Source organism: Cheilinus undulatus, linkage group 9, assembly GCF_018320785.1.
Source record: "Cheilinus undulatus linkage group 9, ASM1832078v1, whole genome shotgun sequence".
NCBI lineage: Eukaryota > Metazoa > Chordata > Actinopteri > Labriformes > Labridae > Cheilinus > Cheilinus undulatus.
In genome coordinates, this window is record NC_054873.1 from 19,533,025 (window position 1) to 19,555,463 (window position 22,439).

The 22,439-nt window shown below is 39.0% G+C and overlaps 1 protein-coding gene across 1 annotated transcript; it reads left to right on the forward strand.

The window, feature by feature from the left end:
* The first annotated feature begins 662 nt into the window (after nt 1–662).
* LOC121514894 (1-phosphatidylinositol 4,5-bisphosphate phosphodiesterase zeta-1-like) lies at nt 663–22,439 on the forward strand. Its single transcript, XM_041795309.1, has 11 exons — nt 663–852; nt 3,889–4,090; nt 6,119–6,263; nt 6,582–6,734; nt 10,317–10,502; nt 10,634–10,793; nt 12,429–12,545; nt 14,232–14,404; nt 16,464–16,590; nt 21,934–22,083; nt 22,350–22,439. Exons 1-11 carry the CDS (start codon nt 663–665, stop codon nt 22,430–22,432), a joined length of 1,686 nt encoding a protein of 561 aa, XP_041651243.1. The 3' UTR covers nt 22,433–22,439.

The window sequence follows — 22,439 nt, forward strand, 5'->3', positions numbered from 1 at the left end:
ACCTCTGAACTGACAGGGGCTGCAGAACAAAGACATGAAAGGTAAATGGAGGGAGAAATGCACTCACAAAGCCAAGGAAAGCCACAGACACTTTTGTATCACTGGCTGAGACGAATGACAAGAAGAGGAGGGGGACTGAAAAATAAAAAGTCACACAGATGCTGCCTTAGTATTTGATGGAGTAAGAGATACAGGGAGGAGAGGAGAAGGAAGGGAGAACTTTGTGCAGAACCAAGACCCTAGCTTCTCTTTTATTCTCTCTCATGCTGAGTTTTAAAGTGGTATTTCAACAGCGAGTGCAGGTAAAAAAGCTGGGATACATCTCTGAGCTGACATTTCAATTCTCTATTTCCTGTATATTTTTAGAGAGCAAGTGATGTAGCTGTGCCTTTGAAACACTAACAAGAGTTTAAAATATCTGCAACGTGACAACATAAAGGATCATCTTAAGCATTACTGTATAATCTAAACGGATCCAAATTCAACATCTTCCTTCTTACACCATCATGATACACATTCAGACGCACAGAAAGCCTTCAATAAATAAGCACTACTCTTCTCAGTGATTTTTACAGTCAGAAGTTTCTAAAAGAAATTTTGGAATATTTTCTGATATTTAACAACACAGCATTAACAGGCCTCTATGATGTGTGCAGGTCGTAATGAAGAAAAACAAGGGCCCCTCATCCAGGAGAGCTGAAATCCAGCATCTGTTTCAACACTACCTGGATGGACAGACCTCTCTGCCTGCCAGGGACTTCCTCACGTTCCTCCACAAGGAGCAGTGGGAGCTCGAAACAAGTCTGGAGGAGGTTGAGAGTTTGATTGATAGATATGAGATTGAAGAGACTGGTAAGTGAAGGGAGAGCTGTGTATTATGTCAGACTGCTTTCTGCTCATTAATATGGGTAAAAAATAGATCTTGTCTTCAAGGTCTAAAGCCATGTCACGTCATAATGATAATTTAGTCATAGCTAAAGTTAAGGCTTCAGATTCAGCCTGGCTGATAAAGTGAACTGCTGTAGTCCCGGCGGCTGGAGGTGGAAATGACAGAGATCCAGGCGTAATGGACCAGATGTTGTCCTTGCCTGGTGTAACTTAACTGCTGGCTAATGAACAGCATCAAAAGCAGCAAACTACAGCCTAACAGAGAATATCAATTATTCCACTTGGTGCAAGAGAGTTACAGTGCACGGTTTAAAAATGCACATTCTCTGTGTTGTCTATACTTGGAGGAGGTTTCTAGTTACCCACAAGTCAAATTAAATTAGTGAAATAATATGAATGATAAATTTAAGGGCTGGTCAACAAGCACAGCCTGTATTAGGCAGCATGGCCATCAAATAGACCTTTTCAAAACAGGCCATTTATGTCTTTGGGGGGTAGAATCTTATTAATGGTGTTTTTTTCTCCCAACAAGCCATAAGCATGAAAAAAATATGGATTACACTTATTCTGCTGCAAGGAAAATGTCTGAAATGTGGTACCTATGTCAGTAGTTTCCCTGGTAAAACTTTAAAATAAGGTTCATGAATTTTGCATAGTAATGGGGTAAATGAGTAGTTACCCAGTTTTTAACCATTAGTTAACCAAAAAGTAATAGAAATGGTACACACAGTTTGAATAGTTAGTAGGTAACAAGTGTATTAGTTAACCATTAACAAATCAGTACAAACTACAAGTTAACCATTAGTTAACTCTTACTTGATAAACAGATAAGGTACACAATTTCTAAATAGTTATTAGGAAATCAGTGTGTAACTACTGTATAACATTAAGGAACAGGGAACGACTTATCACCCATTAACAAATTAGCGACTGATTATTGGGAACTATAAGTTAACATAATCAAACAAATAACTAGCTAAAAGTTAATCATTAGTTACTAAATAAATAAGGTATACAAATTTTGCAGCGTTATGTATAACTTAGTGCCAGTTATTATTAATTAATGAATAACATACTACTAGTTAGCCATTAATAAATGTGTATAACTACCTAAAAGCTAACTGTTAATATGTAGTAACTTACTACTTGTTAACCATTACTTCACAAATACATAAGGTACACAAATTTTACATTGCTGGTAGGAAACAAATATATAACTACCTACAGCTTTAATCTACTTACTATGAAAAATTGTGGTGCCCTATTTGTTTGGTAAGTTATGGTAAACTAAGGGTATAAAATATAGTTAGTTACTCAATTGTTAATATTAATTAGTAGTTAGATACTCATTACATCATTAGCATTAACATAATTTTATTCAAGCTGTAAAAATAAAAATAACACTTTTGACAAACATACATAACCTCAAGTGCAACAAAACAACATAAAAACAATATAAATTAAATGAACACACAATAAACATGGAATAAAATATGAGTACAGAATTGAAAAAACATTTCTCACATTCTCTAGACATTTGTTGTTGTTTTTTCCTAATCATTGCTGTGCTTTTGCCACCTTCTCTTCATGGCTGCCACTTGAGGGGTCTTCCTGTCAGCCATGTTTTTTTTTTTTTTTTTTAAATGTTGCGTCTCTGCAGTATTTTTACAATCATGGGGCAACAACACTGGAAACATTTTTCATGGGTGAAAGAGAACAGGCATAGTGGGAATTGATGCTTCTCATTGGCCAATGAAATGCACTGAGAGCAGCAGCAGCTGTGATGATTTCATTACATACAATCTACAAAGACACTGATTTTCAAATAGATCAAAAATAAGGAAAAAAAAGGTGTCCCTTATCATACAGTAAGAAACACACTTAAGCTTCCAAATAAGGAATGATTCCTTATTTTAAGGAATGGTTGGCAACCCTATAAGGACCAAATAACAGACACTCATTTTTTATTCTGCATCAGCATCACAATCTAGAATCTGACAGACAGATGTCACTAATACTCCTAATTTTACACCCTGCACCTTTAAATATGCTCACAATCTGACAACCAACTGGACTGAGTTTCATTCAAACATTTAACATTTCTTACAGTGTTATGCCAACCTTTCTCTTACTAGACAACAGCTAACTTTGTGTTTGCAGCATTGTGCTGACATATAGAGAAACACAAAAATGCAGGTATTTCTGGAATTTTCTTCTACAGGATACCACAGTTTCTCATTGACAGATTACTATTATGAACAAGGAACTTATTGAATTGCAAACTACTGCACTGTTACACTCAAGTTCTTATATTTAACTAACCATAGATTTCTGGTATCTCCTAACTGTGCTACCTTTAATGCTAATATTAGCTGTTGTTGGCTCGCTAATTTGGTACAAACTTGCTCCTTTTGAGTTAACATTAGCACCTGTAAGGATGCTAACCAGGGGGCGATCATCTATTAGCATATTATGTTACTGTTCTGCGCAAATATTAGCAAATGTAAGCATGCTAGCTCAGAAGACAGCAATCGTTATGCTATGTCACTATTTAGTGTTAATCTTAGCAGATGTAAGTCTGCTAACTCAGGACACAGGTAATGTTAAGTGCTAATATAGGCTAATTTTAGCATTCTTGTTCAGAACACAGCTATAACTGTGGCTGTTGCTATTGATTAGCATGCTAACACAGAAGACATGTGTTACTGTTACAGTGCTAATAGACCTAAAGACATTCTATCATGATAACACAGAAAGCTACATTACCATTAACCGCTACTGAAAGTAAATGTGTGCCGGCAAACAAAACTACATTATAGACATTGTAAACATGAGCTATGATAATAAACAGCACTGCCTAATTTTTAACTAAATGACACTGTACAGTCTCATAGAGTACTGTTGTTTGATGTCTAGCATGGTTCTTTTTAACATCACCTTTATTGGCGAGGTAGCAGGACTGATGCTGATGTTGACTGTTCTTCTGTTCTCCTCTTCCAGCCAAAGAAAGAAGGTCTCTGACATTTGAGGGTTTCCTCAGGTACATGGAGTCCAAAGAATGTTGTGTGTTTGATCAGGACCACACATCTGTGTACCAACACATGGACCAGCCCCTCACCAGCTACTTCATCTCCTCTTCACATAACACCTACCTGACTGGAGATCAGCTGGTTGGGAAGAGTCACCTGGATGCCTATCTTTGGTATGTTTTGGATTTCCTTCTCACAAAGCTGCATCTTTTTTTTTTACTTCTTGATGAAAATTTAACAGACAAGATTGGGTTAAATTACACCTGAAAATTAGTTAGCAGCTGCTAGTGTGTGTATCTCATATTTCTTACATTTTATGCAGCCAGAACAATTGATATAGCATTTTAAACTCCACCTCTAACACTAGACTGAAATGCCTCTCATTACTCTATTATCCTCTCACTAAAGTCCAGACCTACATGTCTGCTATCTGCATATTCTCCCCTCTTCTTATTTCACTGGCCCTCTCATGTGCTGAGGCAGACGATGAAATTACGGCAGTCCTTTTATGAGGTAATGGAGGTGATTACTAAAGGGGCTGATCGCAGCAGAAGTGCTGTATTTATGGTCCCTGTGAAAGTGCTGAGCGCTCTGGCCGGCTGGTAGAGTTGAAACCTCCAAACCAGCATGCCTGGAAGCTCTGGTTTACTTGGATTATAAAAGAATAATCTTAAGAGGATGAAGTAGAGCGTGGCTCTTCAGAAATCCCACTACCTCACAGGTGGAAGATGAGAAATGTACAAATGTGTTGGGAAAGGAAGTACAAGATTAGCAAAGTCCTGAAAAAGAAAAAAGAAATTTAAAACTTTTTTGTTCATGAAAATGTCTTAGCTGTTAACGTGCTTTTCTAAAGATAAGATGCATAATCATCTCATTTTGTCCTGGTGGATTAGAGCTGGTAAAAAATACCCCGCATTTGGGGAAATACAGTTTAAGCTGACTTTTGGAGAGCTGGATAAAATAGTCCTATCACACATGTGCGTAAGTGAAGCAGGAGAAATCAGGTCAATGCTGGACTAGCCTAGCATGTAGACAACAGGAGAAGTAAAGACTAAGCCTGGCCCAGCTTTGTTGCAGTTTCCAAACTTTTCTTGGTAGGGTCCTCCTTTGGCAGATGTTGCATTTTCAACCCCCATTTCCCCATACATCTGTAAACACACACACAGAACTGAAACAGTTCAGTGTACAACAGAACCTGTGTCTCCAAGGTACCTTAAGGATAATAGTCTTAGGAAAGATGGATCTGATTTGTCATGTTTTTTTGTCTTTGCTTTAGTTGTTATGGTGTAGCCTCACTAACAACCTTACATCTACCTGGCCATCCTGGCCACTCATCTTCCAAACACTGGGGGTTCCTGAGGCTTGATATTTAACAATAGGTATTGAGGGAAGCAGAAATAAATCAGCCATAAATGTCCAATTTACACATACAACTACTGCATTGTGATTAGAGCAGTTCCACTGCTCCAGTCTGGCTTTGACGCCTCCCAGTAGCACTACTCCACTTTGTTGTAGATACGCTGCAGTCTATTTTTGGCACTGGCTGCTGCCAAACCATGTCAATCCATATAAAACAGATTGATCCAAACAGCTAGAAAAATGTAACAAATATCCAGTTTACTTCAAAATACAACACAGTACACAAACTCCAACCAGAAGGCCACTTTAAGCAGCTTTTCTCCCTCATTATTTGGAATTCATTCATTCATGAAAACAGTTGTTTACTTTTTAGTCAAAATCCCTCAGAAGTAAGCCATGGAGATGGGCGGAGGCAGGCAGCATATCTACTTGACTTGGAAGCATCAAGTGAAATTGGGCCACAGTGTTAAGGGGTTGACAGGTAGGGAATGGAGTTCCGCTTTAAGGAGGAGTTTAGGCAACAGAGTGCAGAGAAAATGGTAGAGGATAATCATGGCCCATTACAAGCAACCAGCACAAGATATTAATGAGAAACAATAGCAGAACAGCAGCCTACAGAAGCATTTCTTTCACCTGTTGCGTAGGGTCAGTTTGGCTCAAAAGGCAGAGTCATAAAGGAGTAGCTTTGATTGGTGTGAGAACTTGATCCAAAAGTTTGTTTAAAGAGGAGAAGCATAGTTTGTTCCTTGACTTTTCTCCTCTCATTTCTCATGCTGCTTATTATAAAAGCTTGTTTTAGCCTTTCTATGACTCACATGTCTCTCCTTACATGTGTGGTGCAGTGCTCTGAGGAAAGGCTGTCGCTGTCTGGAGATTGACTGCTGGGATGGTCCAGACATGGAGCCTGTAGTCTACCATGGATACACCCTGACCACCAAGATACTCTTTAAGGATGTCATCTCTACAGTCGAGCAACATGCCTTCGAGGTAACTGATAGTTTTATTTCTCATGACATGTGCATGTATATCCTGGAGGGTTGCCCCAGGCATCCAACTCAGTTTTCTTGCCTGCCTATGAAATACACCAGGATTCCTCCATAGCAGGATCTGCTGTAATTAATATAACCTCTGATGGTGGTGCTTTGCTTGCAAGATGTCTTTAATTCATATGGCTCAGGATTTTCTCTGTGATGTGTCTGGATTATTCAGAGCCCTCTAAGAGAGGGGCCGATCCAGGTTGATGCTAATTGTTGCAAATAGGAGGTTGACTCATCATTTTTCATTGATGTGATTATTTCCTGACAGGTGTCTGCCTACCCTGTGATCCTGTCATTAGAGAACCACTGCTCCCAGGAGCAGCAGGAGGTCATAGCTCAGTACCTCATCTCCATCCTGGGGGACAAGCTGTTGAGGACTCCTTTGGATCACCAAACTAACGGAGACCTCCCGAGCCCAAATGTAAGACTCACAGGAGCAGGAGCTAGGACATCTTAATGCTGAATAATGGGCAGAATCTGTGTTTAATGTGAGATCTGCTGGTAGCATAAGAGGGATGATGGTGTCTGTATGTTTAAATCTTCATTCTGTGTCATAGCAAAGCAGAAAAAAGGGGAAACGCCTCATTAGTTTATTTCCATGGCTCTGTTGCCTCCCTCTTCTCTTGGGAATCAGGGGAAGATGGACAGCTGTATTTGACTCTTTAATCTCTCAGAGACTCACAGTCTTACATGATGTGGTTGATCCTGAGAAGTGTCCATCATTATAAGTGGGCATGCTGTGGAACTTGAGCTGATTGTTCAATTCCATTACCCTCTTTGGGATCTGACTTCTCTACTGAAAGTATTTGCCTCACTTCATGACTGTGCGACTGCTCTGAAATATGCTGCAACAGTCACTCCGGTCTATTGGATATGATGAGGAGGATGAGAGGAGTGTGGATGTGTGACATCTCAACAGAGTGTCTCTGCTGCCTCTCACTTCTTCTGCTTTGGTAGTTACTGCAGAAATGAGCTGGGTTTTATCCTGAGTGCATCTGAGTGTTTTCATCCCCACATCATTTTTTTATCTTCATAACTTCAGGACGGCTGGCTTACATAGGAGCTGCAGCACTACTGGCTTTATATTTACTGTTGACTCTTGAATCAGCTGTCAAGACTTGGTTTGGGTATAAGCAAAGTTACTTCTTGAATACGCAACAGGCACTTCTCAGGATAATATTAGAATAACCCCCCCCCATGCATGCACACTTTCTCACTACATATGCAACTTAAACATGGAGTCTCATTCACTTTCATTAGCTTTAAAACACTAAATGATGGTAACAGACTATGATGCAGCACAGGGAGAAGGAGAAATGCACTCATGGCCACGGACTGAAGTGATGAATATAGAAGATAACTGATGCACGTGATCAGCACACAGAGCTTTCATTGGGCTGCACTGATATAAACCATAACTGACCAGGATGTACGGCCTATTTTGTTAGCTTAATAGTAATTGGCCAGAACAGTTGAATCCAGTCATTAAGTGCATTGCATCACGTTTTCATCAGCTTACAGTACAGGTTACACAGCTTATTGCAGTCACATGTACCCTCAATTTTCTTATGTATTTACTACAGTTTACCAAAATGTTGTAAGAACAAACTTCTGTTTATGATTAGAGCATTTAACACAGAATAGTTTATGGCTAGATGACTTAAATTGTACTCAACCTACTGTAATTCCCTCCACTCTTATCCGTTCTTGAAGGTAACTCCTAAGACTGTAAAGCTGGGCATACACTGCCATGTCAAGCCGACTCCATGACAGTCTTAGTGGAATGTCAGCTCACACTGTGCGAATGAATTACTTACGACACTTGACCATCATGCACAATTTACGTGTCACACTACATAATCTGATAGTCATGCACAATGTGATGCTAACACTGTACGAGTGAACGAGAAATCCATGGAGTTTTCCTTTGAAAAAGTCTAACACACTGAGGTTGAAATCTTACCAAATCACATCCTCTCTTGATGTCTGTCGTTCTCTCACTGTCTCTCCCTCTATCACACACACAAACAGCATCGCCATCAGCATAGTTGGAGGCGTATATCCTGCTCATTTTTTCCTTTATTATGGAAGGAAGGATCATCAAAGTCATCCCTGCTGTTTTCATGGTGATTTGAGACATTGTCTGACAAGTAACAAGGAGAAAAATGCCCCAGAGTTGAGGATTCTGCTTGTGGTTCAACTTTCACTGTGGTAGTGTAAGCAGTCATACCACTGAAATATCGAACGTGTCAGAAATCCATCTGACCAGTCGGGAGCAGCTGGTCGGGCTGTAGCTGGGTCATGGTTGGCTGTCAGGTGCCTCTGTATACTGCATGACCGGTCAGACCTACAGTTGGCACAACTTCCAAGTGAGTTGTGTGACTCAAAATACTGGATCGGATGAAATTGGCACAGTGAGCACCCAGCTTTAGTGTTTCTTGAGCAAAGAAAACATTGTACTCACTTAAATAGTTAATTCTCCATTTAGCTTAGCATGTTAAACACTAACTATTTCAAAAACCTGCCTATTACCTACATTGTGTTCTACTGCTAAAGTCTGACACACACTACAAGATAATCTTGCTGCTTTTTGGCCTGATGCCTCCCAACTGGCCAAAGACAGCAAAGGTTTTTAAGTTTGAAAATTATCTTGCCAATTTTTCATGTACTGTGTTTTTCTCTCTGACCTGCTAGAGGTGCTGTGACTCAAGATTTTAAATATCAAATTCCTATTGTGTGGGGAAACAGCGAGAACAGACGAGCAGGCTTGAGCTGAATTGTTTTATGAAACAGAGCGATAGCCAAAAAGGAAGAAAGCCAACCGAAGAAGGAAGTAGGGATGCACAGATACCCGTATCAGGTATCATTCATTTTCTACACTGTTTGAGGATTAATTAGCATAAATTATTTTTAGGCATTAGCCTGTTTAGAGACAAACTGACACAAGACACAGAACTGCAACAAACACTGGCCTTGTCACTGATTGGTTAAATTAGATAAAAACGTCGTATCTGCAGCAATATTTTGGTTAGTTTGGACAATGACACAACTAAAGTTACTACTTACCTTGTTTCACCGTAGACTTTGTGGTGGACTTTATGCCAATACTTCAGACAAAACTAATGCATACCTGGTGCTACAGGCTACTGGACTGAAATTACTGCTGCAATAGATGGGGCATGTAGCTAACAGCTAGCTACATTAGCTGTTTTAAAGAAATAGCCCCTAACAACATGGAAGCATATTGCCTACAGAGCTGTAGGAACAATTCAGAGTAATGCCAACTGGTTTTGACCACACCAGGTCTTCATCAGGGCGTGGAGGTGATTTTACCTCCAACCCCCTCCAACCTTGTTCAATAATTTACAGTTCACTCTAGTTACTAAGATGAAAGATTTGAAATCTGTTCAATCAAAGGAAGCATCAAAAACACAGTTTTCTTCTCTCTATTTTCCAGAATACTATGTAATTGTGTATGTGGAAACAAGCTATAGTGAAGTAGCAAATTATGACTTTATTTCCTTTCATTTTTATCACTAGTATTTGGCTTTCGGCCCTGTTGAACATTTGTAAGATATTCTAAATTGCATCAACATATTCAAAGCCTGTTCTAGCTGGGAGTCTGGATCTTTGGTGTAGCTATTGGCAAAAATCAGACAGTGCAGTTTGGGGGTGTATAATTTCCAAAATGTATAGACTCTTACTGTAAATGTTGAGGGCTCTGTAATTACTATGCATATTTTTGCCTTGCTAACAGTATGCAATGCTGACAGGGTAATCTCTGGCCCTGTGGCTTACCATGAAGCCACTTCCACCATAATGTTTAACTCCCTCTTAACATATCGCTGCTCATCTGCAGAAATAGCAATCTTATGTGGTTACAGATTTGGACAGGAGCAGCAGATATGTAAATGAATGATTTGATTTTCCTGCTGCGTATTGATTCTTTATGTAATGTTTGTTTTACTTATATGTGAGCTTCATCTGCATGTGTTTCTGTCAGGACCTGAAATATAAAATCCTGATCAAGAATAAAAAGCTAAAGTTTAGGAGAGAGGACGCAGCAGGGACAGAGGCAGAGGAGAGTGTAGATGAGGGCGAGGATGAAGAGGAGGATGAGGAGGAGGATGAGGATCATCAAACCCAAGCAAAGTTCTGGTCTCCCAGAAAGGCAGGGCCAAAGGTGAGAGTAAGTCAGTGAGATTTAAGAGCAGAGAAATAGCCTCATGTTTGCATGAGAGTATACTCATGAGATTCAAATGCAGTAAAGTTGAAGTGATTTGCATTAATTTTCTTCATCTCTGCCCTAAATGTAATGAGTTGAAGAAGAAGGTGGTGGTTGCAGAGGCTCTCTCTGACCTGGTCATATACACTAGGTCTGTCAAGTTCATCAGCTTCAGTCACTCCAGGGACAATCAGAACTGCTATGAGAACACGTCCATGGGAGAGAAGAAAGCTCGCAAGCTAGCCAAAGTCTCAGGTACAGTCAGTTTGATTTATGTAGGAGAAAAAAGAAGGGAAGCCTGACTTTAAAGCAGTAAAGGATGCAAATAGTTAATCATAAATATAACAAAAGATTCCATCAGGATTTACAGCCACATTAGGCTGATAGGAGACCTCTTGTTGGACCAGAACTGCAATCATGCCTTGTGCCATAAACCTCCCTAACAGCCAAAGCATACTGAACATGACATATAGAATAAAGGGGAGCACTTTTAGGGCTCAGTAAAGCTTAACAACGCAGCACCAGTGATATGATTCAGTCCAACCAGTAGGGGAGGAGGAAAGAGGCCACGGAGGTTTGAAACAACAGACAAACAGTTAAACTGTCACTTTGCTGCTGTGCGGCAGTAAGTTAGAAAAAGAGTGCTGCAAAGAAATGAAATCAGCTCCAGCTGAGGAGAAATGACACTTTCCAGATAGAGCTACATTAGGAGCAGGCTGGCAGGAACCATGAGCAGTGTGCTGAGCTGTAAAAGCCTTCAATAGTCTCTTGTCATCATCAAGCCCCGCAGGGAAAAACTGCACAGCTATGGCACGATCACACACAGACTCCATCTGAGATACAGTTTTTAGTCTTTTGTGAATGAGAATAGTTCTACAGAGCAGAACACTTCTGTTTTTTTCAGATAACCTCTCAAAGTAAATGTTTATTAAATAGGTGTAATGCAAGAGCTTTGTGTAATTATAGACATTATATGTTATTATAGGGCATTACTATCATGCCAAGTAGTTAGGCTGAAATGTAAGGGATCACAGGATGGACTGATGTAAAATCTGAATCACTGTTTTTTCTCATCGCTGAGCAAGATTAAGATGTTAAATACTTTTCAATACCACATATTCTTTTTGAAGGTTATTTTATAACACAAATTCTTAAATGTTAGTATTTGGTGCTAATTAAGCAGTTTGTATCCATATAAGCTTTAGTCCTCATCGCACTGGTCAAAGATACAAATCCCATTCCTGCACTGTTTGATGCATGTCCTTCTCAACCCCACATATTTCCTGTCTCTGACTGTCAATCAGTCAATTTATCAATCAATCAATAGGCTATTTGTTTGTATCTTGCCAATTCATAACAGAAGTTATCTCAAGTCACTTTATAAAGAGGGCAAGTCTAGACCATAATTAGAACAATAAAAATGATAAAATAGAAAAATCAAATAATAATAGAAAATAATAATGATGATGATAATAAAATAATAGTGATAATGATAATATATAAAATAATTATCACATTGTCCTATCTAGTTAAAATGAAAAGTCTTTAAAAAAAATTACCAAATAAATAAATAAAAAGTTGTGACTTTTCCATTACTTCATTTAAGAGTAGCAAAGCTAAAAAATAAACAAACAAACAAACAAACAAAAACCAATCTTCAGTCATATTCTTAAACAGAGACTACCATGAGCAAAGAAAAGATGTTGCTAAATTTGTGCAATGTAGAGATCAGGAGTTTACCTGCAATTTAAATTGAAATTAAGAAATTAATTTCAGCTTCTTTTTTGTTGCTGCAGTATCCAAAGAGGTATTTATTTCTAATTTGCAAACTCTGGTGTGATGACCCTAACAATAAGCGTAGGATAAAGAGTGTCTTGTTGTCTATGTCAGGTCCTGATTTTGTTCTGCACAACCAGAAGTTCCTCAGCAGGATCTACCCAGCTGGGTCAAGGACGTCTTCATCCAACTACAACCCTCAGGAGTTTTGGAACGTCGGCTCACAGCTGGGTGAGTCTGATGCACGTTTATATTTCTGTCTAAAATAGCAATCTTCCAAAGTGAAGCTCTCTACCCACAGCCATGGAAGAACACAGCTGTACTCGTAGAAGAGAGGGGTGTGGTCAGAGAAAACTTATCTGCATTTAAAGAGACACACACCAAACTGAGGGTTTCTGAGAAAGGCTATTTATACGGGTTTATACAGGGTCAAAAACCTCCCCTGGTGCTTGATTCATATTATTTTTGACCAAAGCATGGCACAAACATTGCATAGTCCACAAGGGGATGTGTTTAAAGATGGAAAGGGTATGATATGTTGCCTTTAAATGAAAAAAAAAAAAAACAGAAAAGAATCCAACAAAACCAGATATAACAGTTCATAATAAATATGTCAAATCAGAAAGGGTGATGAAATGTCTCTGATGTTACCGGTATACTATCATGTCTGTTTTCATTTCTGTTCACATCTAAAACCTTGTGAAAATTAATAAATAAGCACTTGTTTGAATCCTTTGTGTCAGAATGGTACAAAGTTTCTACACACACATAAAAGCCACCACAATCCATTTCATGCATTTCTCACACACTAAGGAAAATCCACTTTCAGACTGGAGACTGAGATTGTCAAACTTCAAAGGGAGCAACCTGGTTGACTGTCCTGTCGATTAACGGTGAAAGGAACATTTCATTCCAGTCCGCAGCCCGACCATCTCATTATTAGTGTTTTCCCCCGGAGCAAGTCCTCTCCTAGTCTTTATCCAGACTTTCCAAGATTGATTCGCTCTCTCCTGAATGAATTCTTTTTCCACTGTTACTCTTCATCTTTGCACAGGCCACAGCTTAGTTTATGTTGTGTGATAGTGTTGATATTTTTTGAAGGAGCTAGAGTAACTCTGCTTCACAAAGTCAATAAAAATTTAACATGTCGTCAAGCTCTGATTTGTCTTGGCTAGCAGTCCTGTCACTCTGCTTGTCTTCTTTTATCACTGCTCATGAAGCCTGCCACAGCCTCTAACATGACGCTCTGCTGAACACCGAGCAGACTGCCATGTGCCTCAGTGGCAGCTGTGCAGATGGTGATCAGCTCTCTGCTGCAGTACAGAGCAGCACCCTGGAAGGATCAATTACAGATAGATGAGCCAGTGACTTACACAGAGCAAAGATATAAACAGAGGTGTACACATTATTTGCAATCTGCTGGTTAGGATCAAAACCTTAGTTGTATTTTTGCATAGTTACTAATGGTGTTGTAGAGTCGCAGGTCTTTATGCAGAGAAATAAGTCAACCCTTTTTAGCAGGGTGACATCTGCTGCTTTCTTTATCTGACAATCTCTTCTCACAATCTGACACGTTTAGTCACTCATGACACAGAGAGATGGTGTATGTGACACAGATGCCAGCACAAAGCTTTGCACTGCTGAAAAATCCACTACAGATGCTCTCATTGCACAGTTGGTGATTTTGAATGTGTCCCTGATGCAATGTGCGCTACTGTTGCGGAAACATTTCAAGTCCTTGTATAATTTAGCTCCCTACTGCAGAATGAACAAGAGACTTAGAAAACAAGAGGGATGCAGACAACATGTCATGCTGCCTCACATTCTCAATTTTGCTCTTATAAATATTTTTTTTTTCTTTTTTTTTAATGGCTCCTCTTTGTCCCTGTTTCAAGATTGTTTTGTGGTATTTTGCAGTGGCTCTCAATTTCCAGTCCCTGGGCTTGGCTATGGACCTTAATGATGGTCGTTTCCAGGACAACGGGGGCTGTGGATACGTCCTGAAGCCACCGGTGCTCATGTCCAGTCAGAAGAGCTTTGATCCTGCCTGCAGCAAGCAAAGCGGCAAACCCACACACCTGCTGCTAAAGGTACAGCTGCGGAGCACTGACTACTGAATAATCCACTCCAGCTGGATTTGTGCTTAATGATGTATATGCTTTATGTGCATTTACGTTTGTGTTTATGCATCACAATGTGTAGCCCCTCTTTGCTTTCATGTAAATGCTTTCTTGCAGAAGGCTGTGAACCAGCTATGATGTAAACTCCCTCAGAGTGTCCCTGTTTAATTAGATTATCTCCCCCTGAAAGTTAACTGGACGGCCTGAGAAGATGATCTAATACAATTACACACAAGGTTCAATTAATAAATCATCTAATTTCAATTGTTTTAAGCATGTTAGGGGACATAATAGCTGACCTTTTTATGTAGTACATCTAAACAGTATAACAAAGAGGTAATGAGGCGGTAGAGAGAACAGTGGAATCAATTAACTTCTCTTTAGTGTGCCAGGAGGACTACAGATACATGCAAACTTTTAAGAGACCAATTAAGGAGAAACAAGAGTTTGTGTTTGGAGATGTCTGAAACTTTGTGCTGCATAGAAAACATGTGGGACTGCCTGCAGCACTCAAAGATTTAATTTAACAAAGGTATAATTGATCTCTATAAAGGGTCACTTTACCAAAATTACAATAACTGATCTTAAAGAGAAAGTTTTCAGGCAAAGAAACATGTGATTTCTGTTGTTTGCTGAAGTATGCTTGAACAGAGAGGCTCACCATGAGGGAGCAGCGCTAATCCCTGAGCCACTGTACAGCCCCACATTGAGGAACATCTAAAAAAAAATCAGAATATCATGTTTTTCTAGTAATTTGTGCAAAAGGAGTTCCAGCCCATTACTGAGTGCATATATGGGCAAAGGCCAACATTTCAGTATTACAAATCCTTTTTTTGGACTAATGTTTTGTGACACTCTAATATTTCAAAATAGTGGAATTTTGTGAGCGGTAAGCCATAATCATCAGGATTTTAAAATAAAGTCTTTGTAATCCAGAGAAAACGGGAAGTTTCACTTCTTGAATTAAATGTTTTGTGATATTTTTAATTTTTGAGATCCACTGGTATATATTTATCATTATAATATAAAGTTGAACAGATGTATGGTTCATACTACAGATCTGTTTGCAAGAATTATTCCCAACTTTTTTTCACGTATGCATAAAACAAGAAATGTGGATAATAATTAAAGATAAAGAATATCAAACACATTAATCAGTTAATAGAGTTAAGTCTCTGGCTCTTGTCTGTGCTGTTTTCTGATGCAGGAAATATGGATAAATAAGGAAATAAGGAAGAAATAAGGAAATGAATCTTTCTCGCAAAACACCTCATGAGGATGTAAAGACTCTCACAAGTTAAACTAAAGAGTATCAGACTTCTAATGGGAGTATGCACACACCTGGTACATCTTTCTGCTCAGTGTAGGAAGTATAAATGCAGTGTGCTTGCTTTTTAAAGAAGCCCTGGGAAAACTTCACCTTTATTTATTCACGTCAGCATTCTGTATTATTTGATCAGTTTAGGGAAAATTCTGCAGTCTCAACTCAGTTGCAATCAGAGTCATGAGTAGTGTTCAGTGTTGTAACTTCAGTATGGTCGGGCTTTTCAATCGTAGAACAATAAATTATTCATCTGCTCAGGAAAACAATATTCCCCCTTGAGCTTTCATGAGTCTAGTTTGCATAAAACTGTCGACGATAAGAAATGGTCTGTGTTTTAATCTTTATGAAATGATATCTCGCAGCACTCAGGAGAATGGCCCACGCTGGCTGTGAATGAGGACTTTTGTAGAAAGAGCGAGGGGACTGTAGTTTGGGGATGGACACTCTAAAGCTCCATCAGTGCCAAGTGGGGCGTGTCGTGATAAGTACGTGCAGGTTTGTCTTTGATCAGAGCAAGGAGCAGGAGGGCTCAGTGTGAGAGGACTGCAGATAAGCCTGGCTCTCCCCAGACCAAAGTAATTACACCCCTCTGCTCTTTTCTTTTCTCTACTCCTACAGGTTCTGCTGTTTCCCCTTTAGGTCCATATCATTTCGTTTTCACACACCCCTGCATAACCATCCATGCTCTCTTCTTTCTGTCTACAGGTGATCTGTGGGTCCAACCTGCCTATTCCCAGAAGTGGCAAAGCCCTGGACCCTTTCGTCAGAGTAGAAACTCATGGGATCCAATCTGACTCACGGAGAAAGAACACACACACTGTCAAAGGCAACTGTGAGTACTGCAGCACAAAGTTTATGTGGTTGGAGTTGGACTTCTTTAGACACATTTTGAGTTTCTCAGCAAAGTTTAGATATCAGCCAAAAGTGTTCTCTAGCATTCAAATATAAAACAATAGATGATAATAAATTATCCCCATATCTGTCTCTCTTCAGCTTTCCCATCAAGAAAAGCAAATCAAGCCCCAAAAGAGACAGTCTAGGTACTCTTAGTTTCAAGCTGCGTTCAACTGACAAACAAAAACCAAGCCTGAATTGCATGTAGTAAGCAAAAAGATCTACCAGTGGACAGTGTTTGTAGAGTACCATGATGTAATATGATCACTCTGAATAAGCATTATCATTTTAAAATAAGAGGTTTCTCAGGACCTGTCAGGTTGATGTAGCTGATTTCAGGTTTTCTCAAGTGTTGGTTTGGGACCCAAAAATTGGTTGCAGAGCTGTTCAATGTGTTACTGCTAAAAAAAAAAGTCTCCATGATAACAGGCATTTTTTCCTCAAGATTTGAACTTATTTATTATCTCATCATCTTGCTATGACAATGCTGGTTTTCCCATGATAATGGAGTTCTTTAAGATTTCTGGAAAATGTCTAAAATTCACATATTATTGTGGAAGAACTGAAAAAAGAGGGTATGCAAGCATGTCCTCCCAGGTTTTCTGTAATGATGTTCTTTTAAAAACATGGTTGTATTTGTCTTGTAACTTTTTTCAGTCATACGTTGTTATTTTCCACCAAAGGTACTGCGTAGTTGACATTTTTCAGAAATTCGGATCACACTACTCATTGAGTAGGTGATGGGTCCTGAAGATAGACCAGTTAAGAGCCACACAGTTATTTCAAATGTAATTAGAAATGTTGGACTAAAAACTAGACAAATGTCCTTGTTAAGATTTGATTTTTTTGCAGTGTTTTAAAAGGCTCCTAGTGTTTGTGTTGGCTGACTGGCTGTTTTGTTCTCATAATTTGGACAAGGAGATTTTGACTTTTCCTTTAATCAAAAACTCTGCCAAAAATTCTGGGTTGCAGAGGCTTAAACACATTTGTGTTGGAAACATAACAGTGAAAACAAGGTCTACAGCACAACAGCTCCTATGTATGGCTTTGCTAAATGAAAGTCTTGGCATGTTTTTCCTTTTTTTATCATCCTGTTCAATGGGCAAGAAGGTGGGGTACAGCTTGGACTGGTCACAGGGCTGACATGTAAAGGCTAATAAGCAGTCAAACTCATTCACAAATATAGACAATTTTTCATTACTATTTCACCTAATGAGCATGTTTGTGGCCTGTGGGAAGAGGCTAGAAAAACGTCCAACATGTAGAGAGAGAACATGCAAACTCCACACAGAAGGCCCAGTCTGACTGGGGTTCTAACCACGGATCTTCTTGCTGTGAGGCGGCAGTGCTAACCACCGCATTACTGTGCAACCTTGAAGTACACAAAAATTAAAATTTTGACTGGAGCTTGGTGCCAAGGATAAGCTGTCACAACCCAGTGTTGTGGGAGACATTTAATTCTGTACAAAAATACATGAAATCCATTGAAAAGCTTCAATAAATTTCACTCAAACACACAAATGTCAACCACCTAGTGAAGCTAATTTAGGGATCAGAAGTCAATAAAGGAGTTGATTAATGAAAAACCACCTGAAATGTCACAGAGAATTACAGCTCTCTATGACAGCAGTATTTCATGGTTTCAGGTTTTTTTCCATTTTAAATCCATTTCCCAGTAAGCTGCTGTTGGGCTTCTGAGGAGAAATGTGCTGATGAGTTTCCTTTAAATGTAGAAGTGGATTTCCTTTGAAGAGGAGTCTGTCATGCTCTATTGCCATGAGTGGAAACATGAAGCTGACAGCCTCACCGTGCACTACTGGAGTGTACTTCTAAGCTTCAGTGTGATTCTCATACATTCACAGGCTTTTTATTCCCATATTTCATTTCACACACGCTGTGGTAACTGAGGCTAGTTTATTGATTGTAACTTGAGCAATAAACAAAATATGTGGCTCTTCAGTTGACTTCGAGTTACAGACTTTAAAGATGCTAAGATGCTAATCCCACAGCTGTCATGGTTTCAGTTCAGCTGGTGTTCAGGTCTAAACATGCAGTCTGGTATGAAGCCTTACGATTGGAGCTTTCACCAACATGAAAATAAACTTAATGTCAAGAACTGTAGCTGCTGATATGAGAGAGGGGAAGAAGAAGAGATAGAACAAGTCCTGGAGGGCAGAGCACTTAAGTGTGGGCATAAATCCTAAAATCATTTCACATTTTGAAACAGATAAGGCCATTAGAGAATACAAATGAATGTGCATATGAATTAAAACTTGGACATAAGAGAGGAGCTTGAAAGAAATGTTTGAAATAGATAAAGATGTAGAATGCAGCAGAGATGACTAAGGCTGCGTTCACACCCCAGGCCTTAATGCTCAATTCTGATCTTTTCTCAGATCTGATTTTTTTGTTTGCCTGTTCACACTGCAGTCAACTTCCAAAAGATCAGATACATATCTGATTTAGAACCACATACGAAAGTGGCCTGAATCTGATTTGAAACAGTCAGATTCAATGTGACTTGCGCTGTTCACAAAAAAAAAAAAAAAAAAAAAATCTGATACGAGTCACATGTGAGCAAAAAAATTAGATTCAGGTCACTTTCAACTGCAGTGTGAACGTAGCCTAATTACTTTTATATATTTGCTCCTCTTTTACTGTCTTTAAAAATGAACACTCATCACATACAGGCTTTAGGATAGGAGTTTCATGTAGCCGGAAAGGGACATGGAAGGGATTTTTTTGTGTGGTAAATCTCCAGAAACTTCATCTTGCAGAAGGTTTTCAGCCTTCCCTGGTTCAAATAACTCATCAGAGACACTTCTTCAAATCACAAAAAGGCACAGAGCGAGCTACAACCTGATATTCATCAGCAAAACCTGTCCTACGGGCTCCACCGCTCACATTGGTCTCCATGCACAGCTGGCCATGGAGAGACTGTGAGATAAAAAGCTGAGCTCAGGGCATGCTACTGTTGGGACATGGCCTGTGCCAGGAGTTCAGCGGTATGAGGCGTTGCTGATGGTTTGCTACTGGGGGTCAGTGGAATGTGCTGGTTGCTAGACTGTATAGTTAGCCACTGGTCTGTAACACCAGTACAGTCAATCTTCCACCATCATGACATGTGTAAATGAATATCTGTGGCCTTTTGTACCTTTTAATGTCTTTACTTTATAAAATTAGTGAAAAACTGATATTTGATTCAGGAATGTGACTGCTACTCTTGTCAAGTGTATTAAAATGGTTTAGTATCTCCATGATGATAATTGAAGATGTTCTTATTTTGTACTAGTGAGTTTATAGCAAAGCTTCTCTCAGCGAACATGATTAGCCATACCACCAAAGCCAGTCAGAATAACTGACATGAGAAAAGTGTATAATTCCTGCAGCCTGGAACCTTCTGCAGGAAAATCTGACCTCTTGAGCTAGTCTTTTTAAATCTTTTTAAAAGTAGATTAAGGGTGATGGAGGAAGATGCAGTAGGTTGTTTTGACTATTAGCTTATTGTTATGTGACATGGATATGACTGATATGTATTTGTAATAGTTTTTTATGTTCTATGTGTGTCACTCTGTGATTGTGCTGCTGCCTGGCCAGGACACTCTTGTAAATCAGATTCTTGATTTCAGTAAAGCTTTCCCAGATAAATAAATTTAATTAACACAACCTTAAAGATACAATATGTAGAATCATTGCATGGAAACGCTACATTAATTCAAAAATGACTACTCCTGTGTTACAGATATTTTCAAGTAAAGTTCTTTCATAACCTCATATTTCCAACAGTTTTTATTGATGCCTTGCCATGGTGGGTGTCATGACTTGTTTATAGTTGTCATTATGCCCTTTCTGTTTCCTAGCCTTATCTAAGTAAGATGCTTTTAATGGTTTCCCCTCTTTTAATGTGAAATGTAATAATCAAATCAAAAGCTCTGTTGACTGTTTAGTAAACACACCTTAAGAAATGAAGTTTTAGTTGAACAGGGTTTTCAATTTAAAACAAGTAAACAGCAGGGATGAGCAGAGTTGAGAAGCGTGTCTTTACTCGTCTGTGGAATTTACATACTGTGCATTTAGCAGCTTTAAACTGGCACGTTTATGGTCGGCACAGGAGTTTGGCTGCACTCATTGATCACTCCTTCAAAGAAATAATAATAATCAAGTTTTCATACATGGCCTAATATTTTCAGCCACTGGAGGTAATGAGAAAAACTTCAAACACTGCCACTCTATCCCCCCTCAGAGGTTATTTGGTGACCATGTTTACAATTAGTTGGTCACACATCCACAAGACATCCAACACTACCAGTATTTATACAGAATTGTTCCTCTATTATTCCCCCATTCTGTGTCTGCTCCCTGAAGCTCTCTTTGTTATCCCAGCGACTCAGAAAAACAACTGACTCAAGGAAATGCATTAACAAGATACTAACTGTGTCCATCTGAAGTTTGTTGTTGATAACTTAAAAACAGTTGAGATAGTGAATCAGCAGTGAATTTGTGGACAGCAACAACAAAACACTGAGATATAAAAGATATCAAACACGATGTGTTGCATAGGATAACTATGGAGTAAAGATATGATTATTATTATAATATTTTAAGTTAAACTCATTCTCATTCATTGCATTATATAAGAATTAAAGGTAACACCTGATTTAGTGGGCTGTAATTACCTCAAAAAAAGGGTACAATACATATGTATTTACCTAGTAATAATGTATTAATTATCAAGTAATTCATTGTAATATTGTGGTAATTTTCAGGTAGCTAGGTTTTATTTCATCCTAACTCTTATTTTACTCATATTTTCTTCAGGATCAGTGAAGTATCTATGTAGTTCATGTCTGATCTTACCCTAACCCTGAAACTACTTCAAAATTATTCAGGAAGGACTCACTTTAATTTAGTAGGCCGAAATAAAAAAAATTACACTCGAGTTATCAGCAACTTAGACAATTACACTCTTATTTCTCAGAAATTACTTGGTAAAATACATCCTTATTACCAGAGACTTGCCACAATATTCAGGGAATTACTTGATAATTAATAAATTATTACTAGGTAAAGACTTCCTTATTATTACAGAGCCATTACTTTCAAAGTGCCAACTTTTTACTATTCTTGAGAAATCTATGATTACCTCTTATAACTATAAAATTACTACTTAATTAGTATCCACTAAAATAAAGTGCTACAGAATTACAGCAACCCAAAGCAATTTTTTCCAAAAGCTAAAACAAAATTGTTTATTGATCATTTGTTCTGATTGCCATTACAGCCCTGAGTCCTTACTGGGATACAGACATGAACTTCTCAGTCAGCGTCCCTGAACTGTGCCTCATTCGCTTCTGTGTTCGAGACCAGACCGGCATCCTCAGTAGTGATTTTGTGGGCCAGTACTCCCTGCCCTTCACCAGCCTGAAGAGAGGTGAGCTGCAGAGATAGAAAGAGGGAGAGGGAGTGTGGAGAGGTGGGGGGGGTTGAAGAGCTAAATTGCATCAGGTGACATTGTGTGACCATCATCGTATTTCCCTACATTCAGTGTCAGCATTACTGAAGGTTGGGCTCTGCTCTGTGCTGGAGTTTTTTTTTTTTTTCCTGAGAATCTCTCTTCCAATCTGTGTGACGTTCATATTTTTAGCAGCTTAACGTACATCTCTTTTTCACGTCCCCTTTTTTGTTCTCCACCTCCAGGCTACCGCTGGGTGCCTCTCCGGTCCCGAGACGGATGCAGCCTGGATCCAGCCTCCCTCTTTGTCTTTGTTTGGTGTTCCTAAAAACAGC